At 40.4% G+C, this 23,392-nt stretch overlaps 1 protein-coding gene across 1 annotated transcript in view; it reads left to right on the top strand.

Annotated features, from left to right (window-relative positions):
* slc8a2b (solute carrier family 8 member 2b) overlaps positions 1–23,392 on the top strand; it is a gene marked incomplete at its 3' end in the record, with an annotated part of 79,563 nt that overhangs the window by 28,082 nt on the left and 28,089 nt on the right. The window contains exons 6-9 of the mRNA XM_080429499.1: positions 1,304–1,429; positions 4,515–4,710; positions 7,992–8,122; positions 15,244–15,614. Coding sequence (XP_080285625.1) covers positions 1,304–1,429; positions 4,515–4,710; positions 7,992–8,122; positions 15,244–15,614 — 824 coding nt within the window. The remainder of the gene's footprint in view (positions 1–1,303; positions 1,430–4,514; positions 4,711–7,991; positions 8,123–15,243; positions 15,615–23,392) is intronic.

Here is a 23,392-nt window from a genome sequence, read left to right as displayed (position 1 = left end):
TTTATATTGTAAAATGAATGTTAATTTAACTCAGAGAGTGTACAAATGGAACCAAATGGACCCCTTAGGGTCCATTTGGTTCCATTTGTATACTGTCGGAGTTACAGACCCATAGGGTCCATTTGGTTCCTAAATATCCATCATTTAGCTGGGGACCCCCTGGAACTCGCTCAAGGACCCCTGGGGGTCCCCGGACCCCACTTTGAGAACCAATGCCCTAGGCAGAATGGGTATACATGGACCAAAGGCCGAACCCACTCTAGGATCGACTTTCAAAAGGTCGAAAGTCTCGCTGTTACCCCGGTGTGTTTTTCTGACCATTCAAATATTTACTGTTTTTTTTACAGAAGCACAGTGAAACCCTGTGTGATTAGCAACCATCAGGGGATCGATCATACTGGAGATAAATATTATGTGGTTCTTGAAATATTAGTCAGAATGCTTAAAATTTGCTGGCAGAAGCTACAGCCTGTTTTAGAAAACCCCTGGCAGTGAATGTGTTAATTGAAACAATGTTTACAGGTCTGGAAAAATGTAAACTCTCCTTTCATGCAAAATGCTCATAAAGACGTGGCCTGGAGCACAGTACACGACTGCCTCCCCACAAGGGCCTGTTTGCATGGAAGGAGATGCTCCAGAAGCAGGTCCTGGTTAACCGACCTTTATAGGGACCCCACAGCCAATGACATTATGTACGGTGAACTACACTGTAACAACAATGAAGATTGGGTGAGATGGTGGGCGGTGATCAAACTGCACTATGGATGCCATCTAGAAATGTAGAAATCTGCTTGTTTAAAAAAAAGGTTTAGTATGCCCTAAGAGTCTGTGGCTAAACTAGCCGTGACTATATCCTTAGGGACCAGACCAAATTTTAAAATAGAGAATGAATGAATTATGGAAAGTGGGACGACCTGGTTTGGTGTATGACATTTTAACCCATTAAGACCTGAGGCGATTCTTAAAAAAAATCTAAATCCTAACAGTTTTTTTTTTTTTATTCACGATTTTTCAAAAATAGCGGATCTACAAGCTCATAGCGCGGCACTCGGTGCTATGAGCTTGTATATCTGCTATTTTTTAATAGCCAAAGAAATTTAAAGTCACACAGATGCGTTCCAGGTCTTAATGGGTTAAAAGATGTACTGTCTGTAAAAACTAAATGTAAAGTGTATTTTAGTTTTGAACATGCTATGATTATTTGTATGGATTAACTGGTTGTAAAATGTTCACTAAATCAAATAAAATGTCTAAAAACTGAAAAGTGAGTAGCTAACATACCACACTGTCCTCACCCCTCTAGGTGATCCGTATCCTGAAGGAACTGAAACAGAAATACCCGGATAAAGAGCTGGACCAGCTGGTGGAGCTAGCCAACTACTACGCACTGCTGCATCAACAGAAGAGCAGAGCTTTTTACCGCATACAGGTACAGATTAACACACATGAACACAAACACGTGCACATACAGTATACTCAAGATGAACTTTCACTGACTGTAGTAGTGCAGGCACGTGCGTGCACACATACTGTAGGCACCAACCAGTGCCCAATTTACCCTTTTTCAAGCCTACATAATACCCTGTTTTGCCAAAGTTAAGGAAGTATTGTGGAAATTTTGAAATTCATCTCATGTGAAATCGGGCTCTGATCTTGTGTGGAGGAGGTTTTGGTGTTTGAAATTTTACTATAAACATATCTGCCAACTCCACCTGTTAACCCTGTGTCCCCGTGATAATGAATGAATGAGAGAGAAAAAAATGAATGAGAAAACTGTTCGCTTATCCTCTGTTCTGTCGATGGATTAAAGTTACAATCTTGTGGCCCGGACGGCTGGTGTATCAACTAAAGGCATAAAAAGGCATACAAAGCTTATTTTTAGTTGCTTATCAGGCAATGCCAGAACTTTTGCTGTCTCTCCCATTGGCATTCCAGCAAGTTATGCTTATTTTTTTGCTGGAAAGATTCTGGCACTGTAGTGAAAACACAGCTTAATTCTCTCATATGTCTCTTGGCGAACCACAGTTGCTCTCCACTCTGCTCTCATTCAATCCAAAGGCTATAGGCTTCGTCAATTTGTTTTCCCCTCCTGGTAAGTCTGGATTTAGTAAGAATCAATGGAACTGGCATGCTCAACTCAAACGTCTTCAGAATATGATGAAACAGACCTTCCCCTTCATGTGGGTGTGAAATCTGGTTTTAGGAAATGGCTAGCATGTCTGTCTCGTGAACTTCATGCCCAAAAGTGTGAACTTGCTATAGGTTCCGTTTATAGGCTAAATCATTCAAAGACCTTCCTCTACGTTTCTGAAATGTGGGTACGAAATCTGCTTTTAGCACGTCTATCATGCAGGTCACAGTCACACGCAAAATTGCTAGGTTCCGGTAATAGGCTTTTTAAAGGGTTAATGGGTCAAAATGATTTAGGCTTATCTATTTATCATTATCAAACATATTTTTTACTATTATATTAAGTATGTACACATTTACTTGACTGGGTCTATATTGTTTAGCTTCCCTGGTTTCTAAATTTGTTACTGTCCTCGCTAGTAATAAATAGGCTATTTCCTTCTGTTCAGTTTATAAGTTCAAACGTATTCATTTGTGTGTGTGTGTGTGTGTGTGTGTGTGGGTGTGGGTGTGGGTGTGGGTGTGTGTGTGTGTGTGTGTGTGTGTGTGTGTGTGTGTGTGTGTGTGTGTGTGTGTGTGTGTGTGTGTGTGTGTACACACTCCCTGGATACCACAGCAGAACCTCTGCCCCACATTTTTCAGATCAGCCCGTCATAGCGCCACCATGACGCAAAACCCATTTTTTATCCAAACGTCATGCAAATCGGTACACAGTATCTCTATAGTCATGTGATCAACCCGGATCTGTCCGATTTCCCATATTGCATCCTCATTGCCTATGGTTGACTTCCAAAGTTTGCAGGATTGGTCCGTTTTGAACAAAATGCCTCAAATCATGGACGCAGCTTGCGATTTCCGTCAAATTTAACAAACACATTCCCACTAGGCCGAAGAATAAATGCCACCCTTTTTCACATTGGCCTGTTATAGCGCCACCAGCAGGTCTAATTTAGCAAAACACATTTTTGGAACAAAATGCCTCAAATCATGAATGGAGTGTCCGATTGCCGTGAACGACCTAAGAATAAATGGCACCCTTTTCCCATTGGCCTATTATAGCGCCACCAGGAGGCCACAATAACGTACCTGACCTGGCGGAGACCTGTGCTCCGAGGAGCACTTTTTCTAGTTTCAATTGTTTCCCACAATGCAGACATGGAAGTAACTCCTCACAGTACCTACAGTACCTGAGATAGCCACAGTTGGGCAAAGGAGAGGAAAGGCACTGAGCTTCTTCAAGTGTGTTATTTAAGCAATAATACACAAGAGGCAGTGCTATACTGTAAGATCCTAGGCCTACCAGTACCAATATAATTCATGGTATACTGTAGCTCGACCTTGAGTGCATTTCGTATTCATGCGTTTAACTATAAATATATGATTGATAGTGATGTGCCTGTTTTCAGAGTGCTTGGAGGCCAGTCTGGAGCTACAGTATGTGAATATGTGATGACATCATTTGCATATGTCTATGCAAAAACCACAGACAGATACAAAGAGATGTGTGGAATTTATAGATAGATACTGTAGATGGTTATGATGAAAGTGTATTCCGCAAGAAAAATTGTTATCTTTCATTCCTTTCCATTTCTAGTATATCCAGGTCCTCGTTTGTAGTGGGGGAAACCCGTTGATTTGACCCATTTGGGGCAAACTGATTAGTTCAATGCTGATAGATTTGGCAAATATACCTTTATAGAGATGATGGCTGAGTGCTGTTATGTTGGCACTCAAGAATGCCTCTCAGTCAATAAAAATATTTTGACTGTGGTATATTGTGGAATAATGATAACTGTCATGATTCTACACATTCAAAATGTAGCCTTTGCTTTGTAGCCTGGTAAAAAAGAGGGAAAATTCTACTTAACCAGAGTGCCGCACTATGAGCTTGTAGATCTGCTAGAAAAATCTTTTTTTTTTTTGCAAATCTTTGAATATATATATATATTTTTTAAAGCGAACATTTTTAACTAAATTTTTGCTTCTGTGGGATTATAGAAATGTCTTCTAAATCCTAACAGTTTTAAAAAAAAATGTCAAGGACCACCCATAATGGTACGTATTTGGCCGTGGACCCCCATTTCAAAATATTTTGTTCCAGGGACCCCCAGAAGTAGTAACAGAGTTAAAAAATATTCGCTTAAAGAAAAATACATATTCAAAGATTTGCACAAATGTTCACGATTTTTCAAAAATAGCAGATCTACAAGCGCTACGAGCTTATATATCTGCTATTTTTTAATAGCCCAAAGAAATATGACACAGATTCTTTCCCCGCTCACACACTTGCTCTGTGCGCCTCTATGTCTGCGGGGCGGCGTCTGGATTTGAACCTGGTCTATCTCATAACCCTCCCTCCTCTGTCTCACCCTCCTTCGCTCCAGGCCACCCGCATGATGATCGGCGCCGGTAACGTCCTGAAGAGGCACGTGGCCGACAATGCCCGGCGCACTGCAGCGGTAGACGAGGAGGCCCCCGAGGAAGATGACCTCGGGGTGTGCAGCCGCATTGCCTTCGAGAGCGCCCACAGTCAGTGCATGGAGAACTGTGGCGTCCTCACCCTGCCCGTGGTCTGTCAAGGTACACCCACTGCTATCTTAGTGTTAGTCTGCGTAAATACACAGGCAAAATCCTAGGTGTTCATTTAACCCATTTTGGGCGGGAACCCCTATTTGTAACTATACCTTTCAGGACGGGAACCCCTTTTGGGGGGGGGGGGGGTTGCTATGTACAGTATAACAACATACTTTTTTAAAAAATGGGTCAAAGGGAGGGTAAGTGATATTTTTGGTTAAAACAAAAACGTTTTGTATTAAAAGGTTAAGGCGCTATGTTCTGATAGTAATCATTGCTATAGAGTGTTTGTTCAGTCTCCCCGTCTCTCCAGGTCTTTAATAAACAGAAAATACTCTTTCAGGTAGGTGACAACATTTCAGCCAATTAGGAGAGAGTAGGCCTACCCATTTATCAGCTTCGTTTTTATAGGGTGCGTTCGAAAATACAGCACTGAGCACACTGGCCAATACAAACTAATAGGCGAGTGTGCTCCGGTGCGTAACGCACCCATAGTGTTCAGCTCATTTATTTGTGTCATTACTTCCAATTTCACTTGTTTAATCTGTATCCTGACTGAGTTCTCTATCCTGATTGGATAAAATTGGTATCCTGACCTGAAAATGCATTTTCTGTTTAATAAATAGCTGGAGAGACATGGAGACTCCTGTTACTGAACACTATAGCAATGAGTACTATCAGAATATAGAGCTATTTAACACTTATTTTGACCTTAGAAAATCACTTACCCTACCTTTAACTTTGAGAGTGTACTAATGTGACCAAGGTTACCTTTGTAACTAAGCGCCACTGGCTCTCAAATGGATAAATGACCACTGCAGAGACTAGGGGTTTCCACCGCGGTGCATCCGGTTTGCCCGGGCATTCCAACAAACACATTTGGCCGTGTTCGCAGGAGGGAAGCCTGGCGGAAAGGGCGTTTTTTGTGGCTGCACTAGAAGCTCTCGGTGAAGCTCCACACTGGCAGGTGAAAAGACGCACCAGACAATTCCATGTGTAACGGAGGAGGCACGTGGTTTCAATACCAAGTGTGTGGGCAAATCAGAGAATTTCTATAATGACTAAATTGGGCAAAAAAAATAACCAAATAGGATAAATTAACACTGTGGATTTTACGCTGTACCGAGTCGACATAATGCTGATAAGGAAGACTAACTGGGAAATTAAGTATAAGTATTATTAATATGCACTATGTCATCATTGCTCCTTTTAAATGTCTGATGTTTAATGTTCATGCCAGTTTTATTTGTAATTATTTGTATCTTATTATTCTGATTTATGGTCTCGCTGCACAGAGCTTTTGGGTATAATTCGAGGTTCTTAAAGGAGAATTTTGGACTAAAGTTTTCTTACCTTTTCTATGACGTTATATCTTAGGAAGAATGGTACAGTAGAAAATTTTCATAACTCCACCCCTGAGCCGCCACAGCTTAAAAGGTCCACGGATAGGCCTTAGGTTAGATCACATATTTTAATAGCTTTTTTTGTTGTTTTTTTTGGTGAGATCTGACGTTCATAGTGACAGAACACTGTCCCACACTGTTTTTGGTTGCATAGTGTTCTGTCACTATGAACGTCAGATCTCACAAAAAAAAGAAGCTATTAAAATATGTGATCTAACCTAAGGCCTATCCGCGCACCTTTTAAGCTGTGGCGGCTCAGGGGTGGAGTTATGAAATTTTTCTACTGTACCATTCATCCTAAGATATCATAAAGTCATAGAAAAGGTAAGAAAACTTTAGTCCAAAATTCTCCTTTAATGTCAGTATGATCAATTCATTTCTGTGGCCTTCCTTCTGGCTTTTTTATGACTTGTCTTAGTTTTTTTTTTATTGGGTTCAAGACCCCTTTCTACTCCAAAATGAGTCTTTTGAAGCAAAAAGCAAAGATCAGCTGAACATACATGCACATTATATTTATATTGGCACTGTGAAAGAGTATATTTTAATATATCCTGACAGCTTTTGCTTGACTACAGAATAGAGAGAGTAAGGAGGTTAACTCAACAACAAAAGCTTGTAGAAAGACAAGATAGGCTCACTGTTGCTGCAGACAGTTCAGAGAGTTCAGTTTCAGATTGTTTCTTATTAGAAGTGGTGCTAAAAGTGCTGCCATCTCCCTTTCACGTGTGTAAATAAAAGAAAGAAATCAGATGGTTTAAATTGTTTAAGAATCAATGGATAGTTATAAAATACAGCCACGTGAATTCCCCATTCCCCACTACGCGATATTGTCAAATGTTCCGATCTAGACGCATTATGCTAAACTTGATACATAAAGTTCTGATAAAACTATAATAACGGATCATCAATATGCAAGGGACAACTTAAGGGATAGTACATAGGATCTTGTATATTGGTACAGCAAATTAGTTGTTACAAAAATAATGACTAAAGTTTAGGATGAGAGAGTTTCATTTTATCACTCTGTTACCCCACAAACTGTGCACAATATTGAGCACAGTTTGTGAAGCCTACCCTGTCTATGTTTTGTCTGCTGATATCCTAAAACAATCAGTTCAGCAGTTGCCTGGTATTCGGAAGGTCCCTGATTCAGTCCCCACTACTTACAGAAATATGTTGATGTGGTGTGCCCTTGAGCAAGACACTGAACCTGAAACTGTTACCCGAAACTGTCCGATAGCTGTCCACTGCTCCTAATAGGTAGGATATGTTGAATGCAAAGGGCAAGCATGAACTTTCCCCTATCCCCAAAAACCCAACTCAGTCCAGTGGTCCACGACTGGAGGTCAACTTCTCATCTGTTGCATGGCCATAGTTTAGGCTCATTTCCCTACTATAATTTCTCCTCCGCGTCATCAGTGCCCATACCCTAGGGGGTGTTGGCGAAAGGGCCTTTCTGTGTGGAGTTTGCATGTTCTCCCCGTGTCCCCTAGCGTAGGTACCCTCACAAAAAAACATGCAGCAATCCTGGTCTCTATACCGCCTCCCCCTGGTCAGCCGGGGCGCCTGATGGAGGGGAAAGGAACTGGTTGGAATAACGTATTCCTTCCTCGCCCTACGTCTAACCAGGGAACCTCCCCCCTGTCAGGTGATAAGAAGCGGCTTGCTAGCTCCTCATGCGTTGAAGGAAGCATGAACTCAGTTCAGGGCTTTCCCCAGGATGGCAGAGGGAGAGTAGCGCCCAGGATCACTGGGTGAAAAATGGGTTACAAAATCGTGGGATCATTTTTTCTTTTTTAAGATAAAGAAATATAAATAGTGTAATATATTTGTCTCACAGTAAATAGCTGCTGCTCTTATTAAAATTCTGCAATTCCCTTTAAGGCGGCCTGGGAGAGAGCACCTTCTACGTAGACTACAGGACAGAGGACGGATCAGCCAACGCCGGGTCCGACTATGAGTATGCTGAAGGAACGTTGGTGTTCAAACCTGGAGAGACACGCAAGGACATCAAGGTGAGTAGGAGCAGGAGAGGAGGAGGAGCTGGAGGAGATATAGGAGGCGTGAGGTAGAGAGAGAGAGGAATGTGGGGAGACAAAGCAGCCAGTGTGGAAGAAGTACTTTTACTTAAATGGACTACACCATGAATTTTTACTTTTTCTTCTTTTTTGTGTGTTTTTGGTCTACCCCAGTTTGAACACTCAGGCTTTCACAGAAAAAAATATATATATTTTTTCTTTATTTATTTTTTCTTTATTTGTTCTTATTTATTTATTTTACTTTTTCCACACAGAACCAGGAGATAACATGCATACAAACTGGCTCAATAGCACCCCGTGCCAAACAGGACAATGTGGTATTGCAGGTGAAAGTGCTTTATAAGCCAGAGAGAAGTTAGTTGGAATGAGTATATCTGAGGCTTGATTTAGGCTCAAACCTTTTGAAAAACGTTTGAGGGACATAAACAATATGATATTAAATATTATTATTATTTTTTTAATTCATGGTGTAGATCCTTTAAGTAAGAGTAGCAATACCACAATATAACACCAAACAAGTAAAAGGCCTGTGTTCAAAATGTGACTCGAGTAAAAGTACAAAAGTATTGGCATCAAAATATACTTAAAGTACCAAAAGTAAAAGTACTAAAATGTTTGAAAATAGCAGATCTACAAGCTCACAACGCGTTGTGATGCGACACGTTGTGAGCTTGTAGATCTGCTATTTTCAAATAGCCTAGGTATACAATAGGGCTGAAGTGGTTAATGTATGTTTTATAATATAATAATTTATAACTGCAAAGTAACTAGTAACTAAAGATTTCAAATAATTGTAGTGGAGTAAAAGTACAATATTTGCCTCTGAGATGTAGTGGGGTAGAAGTATAAAGTATTGAATATTGGAAATACTCCAGTATAGTAAAAATCACACCCAGTGTGAAGTGAGCGGTGTTATTTAGAAACAACAGTGGTCATCACAGTGATGGAAGCTCACTTTAAAAAAAATGATTTTTTGAAGTGCGTGGTGCTATTTATAGGGTCTGAATAGTCAGCCAATCACGGTACGGCGAAAAGGGTGTGAATAGAGTCCGCCAATCACAGTACAGGGAAAGACGAATTCCCAACCCCACTTATAGGAGCGGCTACACCGCTCAAAAATGTCTGCCAGCACCAGAGATTTTGGAGGATTAAGCGAGACAGTTCGCAATGTTCCGTTCACGTCTGCTGGAGATATGCCGACGTGGAGAGAATATTCTGTAGCTGATTGGGAAAGTCTGCACATTTTTGAAGACGAGACTGTGATGAGTGAAGTTGTTCCGAACACTCCGGAGCTTAAATTAATCACTTCTAGGTGCGGAGAAAAAAAATCAACATCATTTAGTTTTTGCATATTAAAATGGTTTAATATTATATTTTGTAAAACCTAGCCAAGTCAGTTGCCTCAGTGGTTGAGATATTGGAAACAGAAGCTGATAGGATTTCTGTTTCAGGGCCGTGCACAGGTGTATTAATGTGAGGCAATGCTCAGCATATAAAGTTGCTGTTTCAATATCTTGTTCAGAACTTGTTCAAGAGATCAGCAGAGCCATCGTCTCTGCCAGGTGTGTGCATGTGTGCCGAGCACGGCGCGCGCGCAAATTTACATTATATTTTTTCCCGGGTTTGTTACTTTTTTGGGGGGGTTTTGTTACTTAAAGTCGGTTAATTCGGTTAATTCGGTTAATTCGACCTATGGGCGGAGGCGGAGCTAGACAGCTAGTAGCTACTGTAATGGTACTGTAAATCTGGCATAAAAGAGATGAAAAGAGACAGACAACGTCCCAGCAGGACAGGCAGAGAAAGGGGAAGGTGGAAGTTACTGTGAGGCACGGAGGAGATAAGCAATACGGCTTGAACTAATCACAGCTTTAAGCCATTAAGACCGGGAACGCATCTGTGTATCCACTTTAACCATTTTTCAACCACCTTATACTTTGGCTATTCAAAAATAGCAGATCTACGAGCTCATAGCGCGGCAATCGTGAACATTTGTGCAAATCTTTAAATATATATATTTTTGAAGCGAAACAACGTATTTTGAGATGGGGGTCCGCGGCCAAAATACATATAATTTTGGGTGGTCCTTGACATGAAAAAGTTTGAGAACCACTGATTATAGCGACATAAGTAATTTTTTTTTACTGTTTGGATTTAGAAGACATTTGTAGAATCCCCAGAAGCAAAGATTTGAGTTACAAATGTTTGCTTAAAGAATATAGGTATATTCAAAGATTTGCACACATTTTCATGATTCTTCAAAAAAATTGCCAAAGCATAAGATAATGGTTAAAGTGGTTCAAATAAAAAAATTACAGATGCTTTCCCGGTCTCAAAGGGTTAAATTGAAATCAAAAGAGCTTTAAGTTTTGTCTAGCTTGTTAGCTACACTGTATAGTCACAAATGAGCGGGTCTATTTGGTTACATTTGTGCCCTCTCTGAGTTACAGATGGATAAATGAACTCTGATGGTTATAATAGCAATATAGCATGTTGTCCAAACATTTTCAAAGTTCTCTGCCTCTATTCACTAAATACTTTTTCTTATTGTAATCTATTCCACCTTTTGGAGCAGTAAAGAAACATTTGTTCGCAGATGGAAAATCACAGTGAATGAGACACACAGTATAGGAATGAGGTGATGACATTACTCATTCCTGATCAAAATACAAATTGCTGTTCAAGAAGTTGTGCAGCATTGCATCTGAAGAGACATTTTAGAACCAAATTATCTTTTGGTTTTTTTCTTAAACTGAAGGACTGACTGAATAAACCAATCCAATTAGCATTCATGCTTTGCTGCCTGAATACTAGGAAAACTGAGAGGAATGAACGCAAGAGTGAGCCGTGTGTGATCTCCCCTCAGATTCCCCGTCAGGTGTGTTTGATCAAAAGATCAAACGAAATGCATTCCGTGGATTTCGTAGATAGGAAAGAGATGAGATGACGTGAGATCAGAGCGATCGCAATGGCAAGAAAAATACATTACACAGCAGCTTGGTAAGTGTGGGTCGTTAATGCAGAGACTATATGGACTACAAATGGGTTACACATCTACTATCTCTGAAAAGACGCGACGAGGCTCATTGAGTCCATTCCAAAGGTCACCGTTGTTCATTTCAGAAGAATACAATTGGGTTTCATTGATCGTCGTGCCTGAAGACAGCGGCAGAGAGACCAATTTAGGTGGAATTGCTCACTCTCCTGCTAGAGCAGTTATTCTGTTCAGCTGCTGTATAATCATCCCTGTGGCACTCGTAGGCAGTGGTGGAAAAAGTACTCAAATGTTTTTCAAATGTGCTCAAGTTGTGAGCTTGTAGATTTGCTATTTTCAAACATTTTAGTACTTTTACTTTTGATACTTTAAGTACATTTTGATACCAATACTTGCGTACTTTTACTCAAGTAAATTTGTTATTCCGCACTTTCACATGTAACACAGTACTTCTACATTGCAGTATTGATATACTTTTACTTAAGTAAAACATTTGAGTACTTTTTCCACCACTGTTTGGTTTTGAAACACTTACATTTACATAAATCTCAAGTGCACCTCAAGTACGCGTTTTGCAGCAGGCTGCATTTCCCTATGGCCATGTCTGCCAGGGGCTGAGAAACAGACATGCATAAAAATAACGTCAAGTACCACTACACTTTATATACAATTGAAGCTTTGAGTTGTAGTGTACTGTAGGTGTTAGGTAGTGTTGATTTTGACAGCACATTTTGATTTAGTTTTAGTCATAGTCTTTTGAATCAAATTCCATTTAGTTTTAGTCATTATTAGTCATCTGAAATGTTTTACTGTTAGTCTAGTTTTAGTTGACTAAATATCATAAGATTATATGTATTTTGACGGTGGCTTGATGGCGTCGTAATGACTGATTTTACACTTGGTTGCATGCTAAAAATAGCCGATCTGCAAGCTCACAACGCGTCGCAGCGTGACGCGTTGTGAGCTTGTAGATCTGCTATTTTCAGAGCGCAACACCCGAGCACAACCAAACATAAAATGACTTATCTTAGTTCTACTGGATCTCTTCTCCACTAGTCCCTCACTAACATTTTAGTCTAGTTTTTATTTGTTGATGGAATTGTCAGTATATTTAGTCTTAGTTTTAGTTATCATAGCTTAGTTTTTATAAAGTTTTTATTTAGATTTAGTCAGTGAAAAAAGGTAGTCGGCGAACATTTTTTGTCATAGTTTTAGTCGACGAAATCAACACTGGTGTTAGGCAGGCAGACAGCCCTGAACAAAAATGGAATCATGAACTCATTTTAGTGTTTTATTGTCGGCAATATAAGGCGTAGGGAAGCTGGGGAGTGCTGTTGTTTATGTTCGCTCTGCCTGGATGCTACATTATGTTATTTATGAGTGGCAGAAAAGCTTGTATCCTTAACTCTGTTGTAGCGCTCCTCTCTCCATAATGAGGATCATTTGCACTTTAGTTTCGAAATCCAATATACTGTAGGCCTATATATTGCAATTATATTGCAGACATAGTCATACAGACAACTTTAATGGGAACAGTGTCTTGGCCCCATATCCAAGTTAAAACTCAAGCCACAAACCTCATGTAGGTGGTGGAAATATCTCTTGGAACATGGCACAGGGCCAATTTTACAGATACTCCAGGAGCATTCCGTGAAAAGTCTCTGTTGAACAAAATGGGATTTTTTTTTACAGGGGTCTGTAATTGGTCCCACCCTTTTTCCCTCAACACCAAATCTCAAAAATAGCTGATCTACAAGCTCAGCTATTTTGAGGAATGTTTGCCTATTTTCGGCAGAATGTTCCCCTGTTTCTGCCAAATGTTCAACTATTATGAATATTTGGTGCGAGGGTTTATGTGGTTAAATATAGAAAGAAGAAGAGAGCGGGGATGTTGGTTTTGTGGTACCTAATATCAGTTGTGGAAAGTACTGTAACTAAGTATATTTACTTAAGTACTGCACTTAAGTACACTTTTGAGGTATTTGTACTTTACTTGAGTATTTTCAATTTCCAATACTTTCTCATCTCAGAGGCAAATATTGTTTGCTTTTACTCCACTACAATTATTTGAAAACTTTAGTTACTAGTTGTTTTTCAGATATAAATGATTACATTATAAAACATACATTAACCACTTTAGCCCTATTTTTTTACCTAGGCTATTTCAACTTGTAGATCTGCCAATCTACAAGCTCAGCTATTTTGATGAATGTGTGCCTATTTTCTCACAATGTTCCCCTGTTTCTGCCAAATGTTCAACTATTATGAATATTTGGTGCGAGGGTTGATGTGGTTGAATATGTAAAGAAGAAGAGAGCGGGAGTGTGGTTTTGTGGTACCTAATATGTGGTGAGTTGAAGATAAGAGCTGTGTCATTTGAGAGTGCACGGAGGGATTGTGGGAATTTCTCTCTAGTTTACACTTCTCATTTCAATGCACCTTCTAAGATCTGATGTTGAAGTCTTGACGTTATGAGACCACATTTCTAGATGTCATCGCTTGGCCTGGAAATGGCTGTTGGGCTGCTCCAGCAGCCTCTTTCAGAATCACAATCAGAATAATTTTTATTGCTATATGAGTATTTTGTCATCTGGGATCGCTCAGAGAGTAGAGCTACCCGCACCGCTGCGTGTGCGAACCAATCAGCGGCTGCTAGGGGCGGGATCTTGGCAAGACCGGATGTGACGCCATCGAGAAGCGCTTATTGCGTTGTAGTTCTTTCACGATTCATCATGGTTGAATAGTATATAAAAGAACTACTGCTGGCGCAGCTACTATACGTCATGTAGACACATCAATATGATTGGTTGATAGACGGTGATAGACAGGCGGTCCCATCCAATCACCTGCCAAGTAGCTTGAAAAAAGGGACCGCCGTCTTGCAGCGATTCTGCTACCGGGGTCCCAGATGGAAATTATGCTGTGAAACAAAATGTGTGTCGCAAGCTTCTTCCATCTGGCAGAGTCAGGTTAGGTATGTTGAAAGTATGTTGAAAGTGTACACAGAGGTAGCATATAATTTACATCCTGCAATTAACTTTTGTGAGTCAATAAATGAATTATTGCACGTTATTATAACACATCAAATGTACTGACACAGAGGCAGCTATTCATTCATATTGTATTCAGGATGTGTGTCTGTGCTCGTCGATTCTGTAAAAACGGATTTGGGAGAGCCCACACCTGTCTACTTGATGCATCCTGCCACAGCCAGTTGTTAAGAAACTCCATTTGAAATGACAAGTGCGACGGTAGCCTCTGGTTATCAGTCTGCCAAGGGAGATGACTGGCGCTTGGCTCTGCTCTGTGCCTTGTGTCACACTAGTGTCAGCTCCTGTCTGTTCACATCCATCCATCCACACACACACCTAAACATCCCTCAAAGCAAGCGCACACACATGTTCATGCTCAGACTCAAACACAACCATGGTAGGCTTGTGTGTACGCCAGTGGTTTTCAAACCTTTTTGTGCTTACAATGCAAACACAGCGCACGTGCGTGCGTGTGTGTGCGTTAGCAAGATAACTTGAGAATTTTCATGAGAGAGGAGGATCAGTAGACTGTCTCAAAGCGATGATTCATCTTTGGGTCAAAAAGGTCAAATATCAAGGTCACCAAAAGAATTCTTACGGACAAAATCTAGGTCATTGCATGTACTCCTACGGGCTGGGGGCGGTACCTGTCACCTCGGAGTGTTGGGCGGGAGGAGTGGGACGAAGGCCCTACGTCCTCCCGGTGGGGGTTCCTCACTGGCAGGTGAGTCAGTCGGATACAACAGCAGTGACAACACAGAAATATGTGTGGCCTGTGGGGAGGAATTCATTGGCATAACAACTAAATTGGGGGAAAAGGGGGGGGGGATTATTGGCTACTCTAAATAAAACACTTCATAAAAAAAGGACAACATCGAGAATGGATGGGTGGATTTGAATGACATTTGGGGAGAATGACCAGTGGACTGCCCTGAACAGATCGTAATCTTTTGGGTCGAACAAGAGACGTTTTGTTACAGGCAGGGTTTTCAATTTGCAATTGAATATGAACGTCATTCCTGCCATAACACCGTCTTTATATCTCCATTCCTCCACCTCTTCTCTGCGTCCAGGTGGGCATCATCGACGACGACATCTTCGAGGAGGACGAGCACTTCTTTGTGCGTCTGCTGAACCTGCGCGTGGGCGACGCCGAGGGCATGTTCGAGAGCGACGACGGCGACGGGCCCAAGGGCCGCCTGGTTGAGCCCCTGGTCGCCACGGTGACCATCCTGGACGATGACCACGCGGGCATCTTCACGTTCGGCGAGCGCATGGTGCGCGTGAGCGAGAGTGTGGGCACCATGGAGGTGGCGGTGGTGCGCAACTCGGGCGCACGCGGCACCGTCATCCTGCCGTACCGCTCCGAGGCGGGCACGGCCAAGGGCGGCGAGGACTACGAGGACGTGCGGGGAGAGCTGGAGTTCACCAACGACCAGACCACGTGAGTGGGAGAAAAACCGCTTGATTTTGCTCGTGTGCTAAAATCAGTGGTGGAAAGTAATTAAGTACATTTACTTAAGTACATTTTGTAGTTTTTCAATATTTTTACTTCTACTCCACTATGTCTCAGAGGCAAATATTGTACTTTTATTCCACTACAATTATTTGAAAACTTTACTTACTAGTTACTTTTCAAATATAAATTATGATATTATGAAACATACATTAACCACTTTAGCCCTATTTTATACCTAGGCTATTTGAAAATAGCCGATCTACAAGCTCACAACGCGACTCGTTGTGAGCTTGTAGATCTGCTATTTTCAAATATTTTAGTACTTATACTTTTGGTACTTTAAGTACATTTTGATGCCAGTACATTTGTACTTTTACTTTTAATTTTTAATTCTGGACTTTTACTCATAACAGAGTATTTATATATTGCAGTATTGGTACTTTTACTTAAGTAAAGAAGTACATTTTCCACCACTGATCTAATGTCTATTACAAACAGAAAAAAATATGTGTTGTTGACTGAATGTCATGACATCAACTTCATCCCCTTGACACTTGGCTAAAAGTCATTGTATAATCATATACTAATGATCATATCAATGATAAACAGTTTGATTTGTTTTTTTTTAAAGAGGCGTTGTGAGCTTGTTGATCTGCTCTTTTTTTGTCCTTTGCCCCAAAGGTGAACGCCAGGGTTAATTTGGATAACATACATCTATGATATATGGTATATGAAACGTATGTGTTTGATATTATCAAACATACAAATATCCAACAATTGACAAAAGGAAATGCATGTATTTAATTCAGTCTGACAAGAAGCAGGTATTAAAAACAAAACAACATAACATAAACATGACTGACCAGGGGGGGGGATATCATAAGCAGAAGTATGCCCCCCATCCCCCCAGCAGCAAATTGAGCCCTGATGATAAAGTCCACATTCAAGTTCAAGTCTTTTAACCCTTTAAGTCCGGGAAGGGAACGCATCCGTGTGTAATTTTTTTTCTTTTTTTCTTTCTTTGGCTATTCAAAAATAGCAGATCTACAAGCTACGCTATGAGCTTGTACTGTAGATCTGCTTTCAAAGCTTCAAAGATTTCCAAATCTTTCAATATATATATATATTTAAAGCAAACATTTTTAACTCTGTTACAACTTCTGGGGGTCCCTGGAACAACATATTTTGAGATGGGGGTCCACGGCCAAATACATATCATTTTTGAGAACCACTGATATTATAGCAACACACGTTTTTTCATTTAGAACATTTAGAAGACATTTGTAGAATCCCCAGAAGCAAACATTTGAGTTACAAATGTTTGCTTTCAAAATATATATAGACCCATGATTTTCCACGATTTCTCCAAAAAATTGCAGACCTACAAGCTCGTAGCGCGGCACTATTTTTGAATAGCCCAAAGACATCTAAAAATGACACACAGATGCGTTCCCGGTCTTAACGGGCTAAAGCGTTGATTTGAACGCAAGGAAAACAAAACAACCCATTGACTGGCTGGCATCAGTGCACACAATGTCAACGCAGAGGCAGAGTCTACAGCTTATATAATATTACACTGACAGTATTAAACAAATGCTGCATCCTAGCAGCAGGGCCTCCCATTCACTTCACTTGATTGCACTCAGCATGTGTCTGTGATCACAGCATGTGCTCCATGCACTCTGTTACGAGTAAACATCCGGAATTCAAAATGTACTTGAGTAAAAGTACAGAGGTATTGGTATCAAAATGTTCTTAAAGTACCAAAAGTAAAAGTACTAAAATGTTTGAAAATAGCAGCAAGCAACAATAGCAAGCAACAAGCTCGCAACGCGTCGCGATGCCACGCGTTGTGAGCTTGTAGATCGGCTATTTTCAAATAGCCTAGGTATAAAATAGGGCTGAAGTGGTTAATGTATGTTTTATAATGTAATAATTTATATCTGCAAAGTAACTAGTAACTGAAGTTTTCAAATAATTGTAGTGGAGTAAAGTGCAATATTTGCCTCTGAGATGTAGTGGAGTAGAAGTAAAAGTATAGATAATTGGAAATACTCCAGTAAAGTGAAAGTACCTCAAAATTGTACTTAAGTACAGTAGTTGAGTAAATTTACATAGTTACCTTACACCACTGCCAGCGGCCGACCATGCTGTTACTTTGTTAAAACATTGTTTCCTAAATCCTGGTCTCTATACTGCCTCCCCCTGGTCAGCCAAGGGCGCCTGATGGAGGGGAAAGGAACTGGTTGGAATAACGTGTTCCTTCCACGCGCTACGTCCTACCGGCGAAACTCTCCCCTGTCAGGTGATAAGAAGGCTTGTTAGCCCTCATGCATTGAAGGAGGCATGAGTTCATAGCTCTGCACTCTCCCTAGGTTGGCAGAGGGAGTGTAGCGCCCAGGAGTACTTAGACAATTGGCACTGGGTGAAAAAGAAATGGCGTTACAAAATTGCGGGATACACATTTTTATTTACTTAATTAAATTTAAATATATTTAAAATGAAAAAATACTTTTTTATATAATATTGATATCTGTATATATATAATATAATATATATAATATTGATAATTCTTCCCTATAGCATAATGTCTCTGTAAAGAAATTCTCTCCCTCCCTCCCTCTGCCTTTCCATCGTTCTTCAGTGGTCATCATGGGACTATATTGATATATATATATATATATATATATATATTTATGTATTTATTTATTTATTTTTACACACCACACATAGACAAGTACAACAACAACCAAAACCATACAAACACAGCAAGCCAATCCCTCCCTCCCTCCTCCCCCCACACATACAAAACAACAAGACAAGAAACCAAACAATTAGAAGACAACAACCCACAGACAGGAGAACAATCAATACATATACATCAGACACTGACAACAACAACACCGAAACCACCAAACAAAACAAAAAGAAAAAACACTAAATTGACATTACACCACTTTTAACTGCTCATTAGAAAGGTCAAGTTCTCAAGTGCTGCAATACCAGGCCCTGTATTCCAGAGAATGTGTTAACCCATTGAAACCGGGAACGCATCTAGTGTAACCACTTTAACCATTATTTTATAATATGGGCTATTCAAAAATAGCAGATATACAAGCTCATGGCACGGCACCGAGTGCCGTGCCATGAGCTTGTAGATCTGCTATTTTTGAAAAATCGTGATTTTTTTTGCAAATCACTGAATATATATAAAAAAAAATTAAAGCTAACATTTTTAACTAAAATCTTTGCTTCTGGGGGGGTCCCTGGAACAACATATTTTGAGATGGGGGGTCCACGGCCAAATACATATCATTTTGGTGGTGCTTGACATGAAAAAGTTTGAGAACCACTGATTATAGCAACATACGTTTTTTCAAAAAACTGTTAGGATTTAGAAGATATATGTAGAATCCCCAGAAGCAAAGATTTGAGTGAAAAATCTTCGCTTTAAAAAAATATAAATATATATAAATCTATATATTAAAAGATTTTACACACATTTTCACGATTAAAAAAATATATATATATTTTTGAATAGCCAAAGAAATCTTAAATTGACACAGATGCGTCCCCGGTCTTAATGGGTTAAATGACATATCTATATGTCAGCATCACTGATGTTTTTTTCTGCTGTGCTCCAGTGAACTGGAGTTCTGTCGATATCAATATAGTCCCATGATGACCACTGAAGAACGATGGAAAGGCAGAGGGAGGGAGGGATGAACAGAGATATTATGCTTTAGGGAAGGAGAGTATACGAGGGCATGTGAGGAGAGCTGTAGTTACCTTTCTCCAAGGAGGTCGTCCGGAAGGCATAGAAAAGAGGCAAGAAAAGGTCAAGTGTTGGTTATTGTTGTTGGTTGTTCATAGAATGTCAGCCCTTCATCACCTCTACTGTCGTCTTGTGTTGTTTTGGGGGTGTTTCTTTCTCCTTGTCGCCCCCCTTCCGATAGAGGCTATGCACGTGACATCATCGTACCCGGAAGTTATGCCGGAACGCCTACTGAGTGGCAAAAAAATACTTTCTGGCCTTGACAGCCCATACATCCAAACAGAAAAGTCCTATTTGATTGTATTAAACAACGTTAAACTCAACAACATGGCAGCTGTACGGAAAGCTTGAATTTTGAGACGCGTGAACGAAAGCGTGAACGTAACAGTTTCAAGAATTGAACGAGTTCGTTCGCATTTCGCGGCAACGCACTACATCTTTTGAACGAATCGATCATGAACGACCCATCACTATCCTGCTGTACTTCACTATCTTGCCACTTCTCATTCGCTGTCCATAATACATCAAGGCCAACCTACTGGGAGCATAAGCTCATCACTGCTGGGTTGTGTGTGTGTGTGTGTGTGTGTGTGTGTGTGTGTGCGTGTGCGTGTGCGTGTGCGTGTGTGTGTGTGTGTGTGTGTGTGTGTGTGCGTGTGCGTGTGAGTGTGTGCGTGTACGTGTGCGTGTGCGTTTGTGTTTTGCACTGTTCGGGTTACTAATTAATGGTTGATTACAGTGGGAGTTTAGGAGGCCTAATTAGCTGTAAAGGAAACTGGATTACCAGCAATTAGGGTAGAACCTGTCTGTCTGTCTGTCTGTCTATCTGTCTGTCTGTCTGTCTGTCTGTCTGTCTTTCTGTCTGTCTGTCTGTCTGTCTGTCTGTCTGTCTGTCTGTCTGTCTGTCTGTCTGTCTGTCTGTCTGTCTGTCTGTCTGTCTGTCTGTCTGTCTGTCTGTCTGTCTGTCTGTCTGTCTGTCTGTCTGTCTGTCTGAAGTGATGTCCATTAACACCAACACACATGCATGCATCACTATAAATAAGGAGGCGGTTTAAGTCGTTGAGGATGACTTAGGGTACCTGGGAAGTCTGATTAGTCAGACCAATGGTGACCAAAAAGACTTCCAGCACAGAATTGGGAAAGCCCGCCCCCATCTACACAAGACTCCATAACATCTTGCAGTCCAACACCTACAGCCTCAAAACCAAGAACCGCTTGTATAACACCTTGGTCAAGCTGGTTCTACTGTATGGCGTGCTGACTGCTGAGTGCTGACGAGTCAACAAGTCAGGCCATTCCATAATGACCGCTTGAGAAAGGTGTGTCATATATTTTGGTCCAATAAAATATGAAATAAGGAACTCAATTAACCCATTAAGACCTGGAACGCATCTGTGTCACTTTTTGATTTGAGCTAAAAAGCATTATTTTACACTTTGGCTATTCAAAAATAGCAGATATACAAGCTCATAGCGCAGCACCGAGTGCCGCGCTACGAGCTTGTAGATCTGCTATTTTTGAAAAATCATGAACATTTGTGCAAATCTTGAATATATATATATATATTTGTAAAAAAAAACATTTGTGCAAATCTTGAATATATATATATTTGTAAAAAAAATGGGGGTGGGCAGAAAAACCAAATGGGTGGGCCCAGGCCTACCTATGCCCACCCATGGCTACGCCCCTGCAACAAAATCACTCCCCTGAATTTCCCTGAACAAGTAAAACAATTAACACAATCAATCAAGAACACTAATCAAAGTGCAAATGCAATCCGTTGTGCAAATATGTTATTACAGACCAGGCCAGTCCACACCGATGCAACTCTTCGCAACCATAGAGGTATAATATAACTAGAGGGCGGATTGCCCCGCCCCCAGCTATCATTTCAATGAATGTGCTCAGTGGCGTTTTGAAGCACCCGGAAGCCTGCCGGAAGTAGAATTATTGAGTCGTTTTTGGACACACCATAGAGTTATGAGCATGTGCACTAGTGTCCTTTTTGCGTCCTACGGCAGCCCGGTTGCCAAGGAATGAACGCGAGATATTTATTAAATACACTCGAGATGCCTATTTATATGTAAATGCATATGTATTTATGTACTATAATATGTTTACATATTTATATTTATATATATAAATATCTCTCAGTATGTTTTGCTCGTGCATGTATTTCTCCCCGCCTGCAGTTCCAGCCTTGGCCACTGGGGTGGCGGCTTCAATGTTTCTCAGCAACTCTGGGGGCTTGCTTGCAACGGCCATTGGGGATGATGGTTGCAAGCAGTTGCAAGGAGTTGCATTGGCAGTGGTGGAAAGAGTACTCAAATGTTTTACTTAAGTAAAAGTAGCAATGCTGTAATGTAGAAATACTCTGTTACAAGCAAAAGTCCGGAATTACAAATTTACTTGAGTACAAGTACAAGTATCTGCATCAAAATATACTTAAAGTACCAAAAGTAAAAGTACTCATTGTGCATTTCAAATGTATACAAATCTTTGGAAAATAGCAGATCTACAAGCTCACAATGCATCGCATCGCGATACATTGTGAGCTTGTAGATCTGTTATTTTCAAATGGCCGAAATGTATATAAGGCTGAAGTGGTTAATGTATGTTTCGTAATAATAATCAAAATCTACAAAGTAACTAGTAACTAAAGTTTTCAAATAATTGTAGTGGAGTAAAGTACAATGTTTGGATCCGAGATGTAGTGAAGTAGAAGTAAAAGTATTGGAAATTGGAAATACTCAAGTAAAATATAAAAATATTTTACTTAGTTACTTTCCACCACTGTGCATTGGTGTGGACTGGTCTTTTAGTGCGTTCAGTGTTCAGACTTCAGACTGATTCTGCCCCAGTGTGTGGGTTGTGGTGATTCTGCTCTCTAGTGTTTCTCTGTACTGTGTTTTGAAGCGCTGGTGGGCAGTAACAGGGTCACAGAATGATGTTAGAGGCCCTGCCAGGCATCAGGCCTGGTAAATGTCCTCAACTGCCAACAGCTGTGTCCCAATTATGTTTTGGGCCATCCTAGTCTCACGTAGCCAGACAACTATTCCACAATCTCTGAATGCTATATAGAGTCTGGAACTACAACTCCCAAAATCAGAGAGAGGAAACTGGCACTTCCGTTCACGAAAATATATTTTAAAATATCTTTACATTTTACTTTTTAATTTCCATTTCTGCTAAGCAGCAAGCTAAATATACTTAGATGATTTGTATTTATATTAGGATAAATTTGCGCGACTGTAAAGACGAAACGGAAGTGGGGAGGAGGCTTCACATCCGGTTTATATTCTGATCATGATCAGAGCTTCCGAGTCCCAGACTGTATGACCGGAAACATTAGCCCGGAGGCAATTCAGAAAAATCGTGCACTTGGTGACAAGTTTTTGATTTTTGGCATGCTGTTAGATATGGGCATAAGGTTTTCAAAAACCATCGGATGCAAGTTGGGATCGCCCCCTAGTGGTCTGTTTCCAATTAAGCCATTATTAGATAGGTGTGGTTGAAACCCCAAATAATTGATGGAAGAGATTTTTCAATGGATTCTGTTACTATTGGGTATGCTTAATAACATAAAAAAAAATAGGAAAATCGAACTTTTAGAAACGCATAATTTTCAAGTTGGTGTCCACGATGGCTGGCGGGAGCTTAACATGCTTATAAGCGGGGAGGGAATATATAAAAAATCATAACAATTGTGCACTTGGTGACAAGTTTTTGATTTTTGGCATGCTGTTAGGTATGGGCATAAGGTTTTCAAAAACCATCGGAAGCAAGTTGGGATCGCCCCCTAGTGGTCTGTTTCCAATGAATCCAATATCAGAATCAATCAGAATCAATCTATATGGTTGAAACCCAAAATAATTGATGGAAGAGATTTTTCAATGGATTCTGTTACTATTGGGTATGCTAAATAACATACAAAAAATCTAGGAAAATCAAACTTCTGGAAAGGCATCGTTTTCAAGATGGCACATAT

Source organism: Gymnoscopelus braueri, assembly GCF_963280865.1.
Source record: "Gymnoscopelus braueri genome assembly, chromosome: 5".
Taxonomy (NCBI): Eukaryota; Metazoa; Chordata; class Actinopteri; order Myctophiformes; family Myctophidae; genus Gymnoscopelus; species Gymnoscopelus braueri.
Note: the sequence above shows the minus strand (reverse complement) of the source record. Positions and strands in the feature narration are given on the sequence as shown.